This window comes from Nicotiana tomentosiformis, chromosome 12 (assembly GCF_000390325.3).
Source record: "Nicotiana tomentosiformis chromosome 12, ASM39032v3, whole genome shotgun sequence".
Lineage (NCBI taxonomy): Eukaryota > Viridiplantae > Streptophyta > Magnoliopsida > Solanales > Solanaceae > Nicotiana > Nicotiana tomentosiformis.
Window position 1 is genome coordinate 66,646,555 of NC_090823.1, and position 1,335 is coordinate 66,647,889.

The following is a 1,335-nucleotide window of genomic DNA, read 5'->3' on the forward strand; positions in this document are numbered from 1 at the left end:
GAGCATGTTTGGCACATTGGCTCAAGTGGGGTTGATTCCGGTTGCATCGGCTACTTTGCAGACCGGGGGAGGAGCTTAGACTCCCATGGCCCGTACTCTAGAGCAACGACTCCACATTGGTCAGGTTCCAGGTGTCATGCTGACACAACCTGTTGTTCCAGTTCAGCCACTGGTTAGGGCAGCAACATCTGAGGAAGAACAACATAGACTTGCGAGGTTCAAGAAGTATTACCCTCCTACCTTCAGGGGTTTGGCTTCAGAGTATGCACATGGGTTCCTAGAGGAGTGCCACCGTATTCTCCTTACTATGGGTATTTTTTAGACTAGTGGGGTTGTTTTTACTATATTTCAGCTTAAGGGAGCGGCATAGCAATGGTGGCGAGTGTACAAGTTAGGTAGCCCGACCGATGCAGCTTCACTATCATGGACTCAGTTTTCAGTGATGTTCTTGAGAGAATATCTTCCCCAGACCCTTCGGGATGCATGGCGCGCAGCGTTTGAGCAGCTACGCCATGGCACCATGTCAGTGTCAGAGTATGCTGTTAGATTCAGTGATTTGTCCAGACATGCACCTGCCTTGGTTTCTTCAGTTAGAGAGCGAGTCCGCAGATTCATTGAATGGCTCAGTCATGGTATCCGATTCAACATGGCTGGGGAGTTGGAGGCGGATGTTCCATTCCAGCAGGTGGTAGATATCGCTCAAAGATTGGAGGGCATGTGGGTTCAGGAGGGAGAGGTCACGGAGGCTAAGAGGCCTCGTAGACTGGGAGGGTCTACTAGTCCCTATTTTGGAGGTAGGGTATGACATGGTATAGGTTTTGTGGGTCATCCAGTTCAGTTTGCACTTTAGGCTTTGCGCGGTGTTTCAAATACCCATGGAGCTCAGAGTACCCGCTCCGGACAGCTTCCATAGCCACGTCAACTCTAGGGTTGCTTTGAGTTTAGAGATACCAGCCACATGGTGAGAGATTGTCCTAGAATCCGGACAGATGTGTCACAGTGGGGTCTTCAGGCTATGAGTTCTGCTCCAATTGCTGCTATCCCTGTACTGCCAGCTAGGGGTGTAGGTCAGGCGGGTGGAGGGAACCCAAGAGAGGGAGGCCCAACCCGTTGATATTCTTTCCACGGTAGGGCTAAGGCCGCTGCACCAGATGGTGTTGTTACATGTATGGTTTCGATTGTTATAGAGGAGCATCATTCTTATTTTGATTTGGTTCTGCTTATTGGGGTGAGTCCTCTTATCTTGCTTCATATATGGGTGAGTTTTGTGATTTTGTCCTTTGCTTATATATTTACCCCTGTCGGGAGATTATATAGTTGTAGCCCGTGTCTATC

At 49.4% G+C, this 1,335-nt stretch overlaps 1 protein-coding gene across 1 annotated transcript; it reads left to right on the forward strand.

Annotated features, from left to right (window-relative positions):
- The first annotated feature begins 442 nt into the window (after positions 1-442).
- On the forward strand, positions 443-805 carry LOC138902792 (uncharacterized). The gene has a single exon (XM_070190692.1). The coding sequence runs from the start codon at positions 443-445 to the stop codon at positions 803-805; it is 363 nt and encodes a 120-aa protein (XP_070046793.1).
- Positions 806-1,335: the final 530 nt, after the last annotated feature.

What these genes read in the sequence shown, in the direction of transcription:
- LOC138902792 (XM_070190692.1), top strand. Translation starts at nt 443, where the DNA reads ATGTTCTTGAGAGAATATCTTCCCCAGACCCTTCGGGATGCATGGCGC.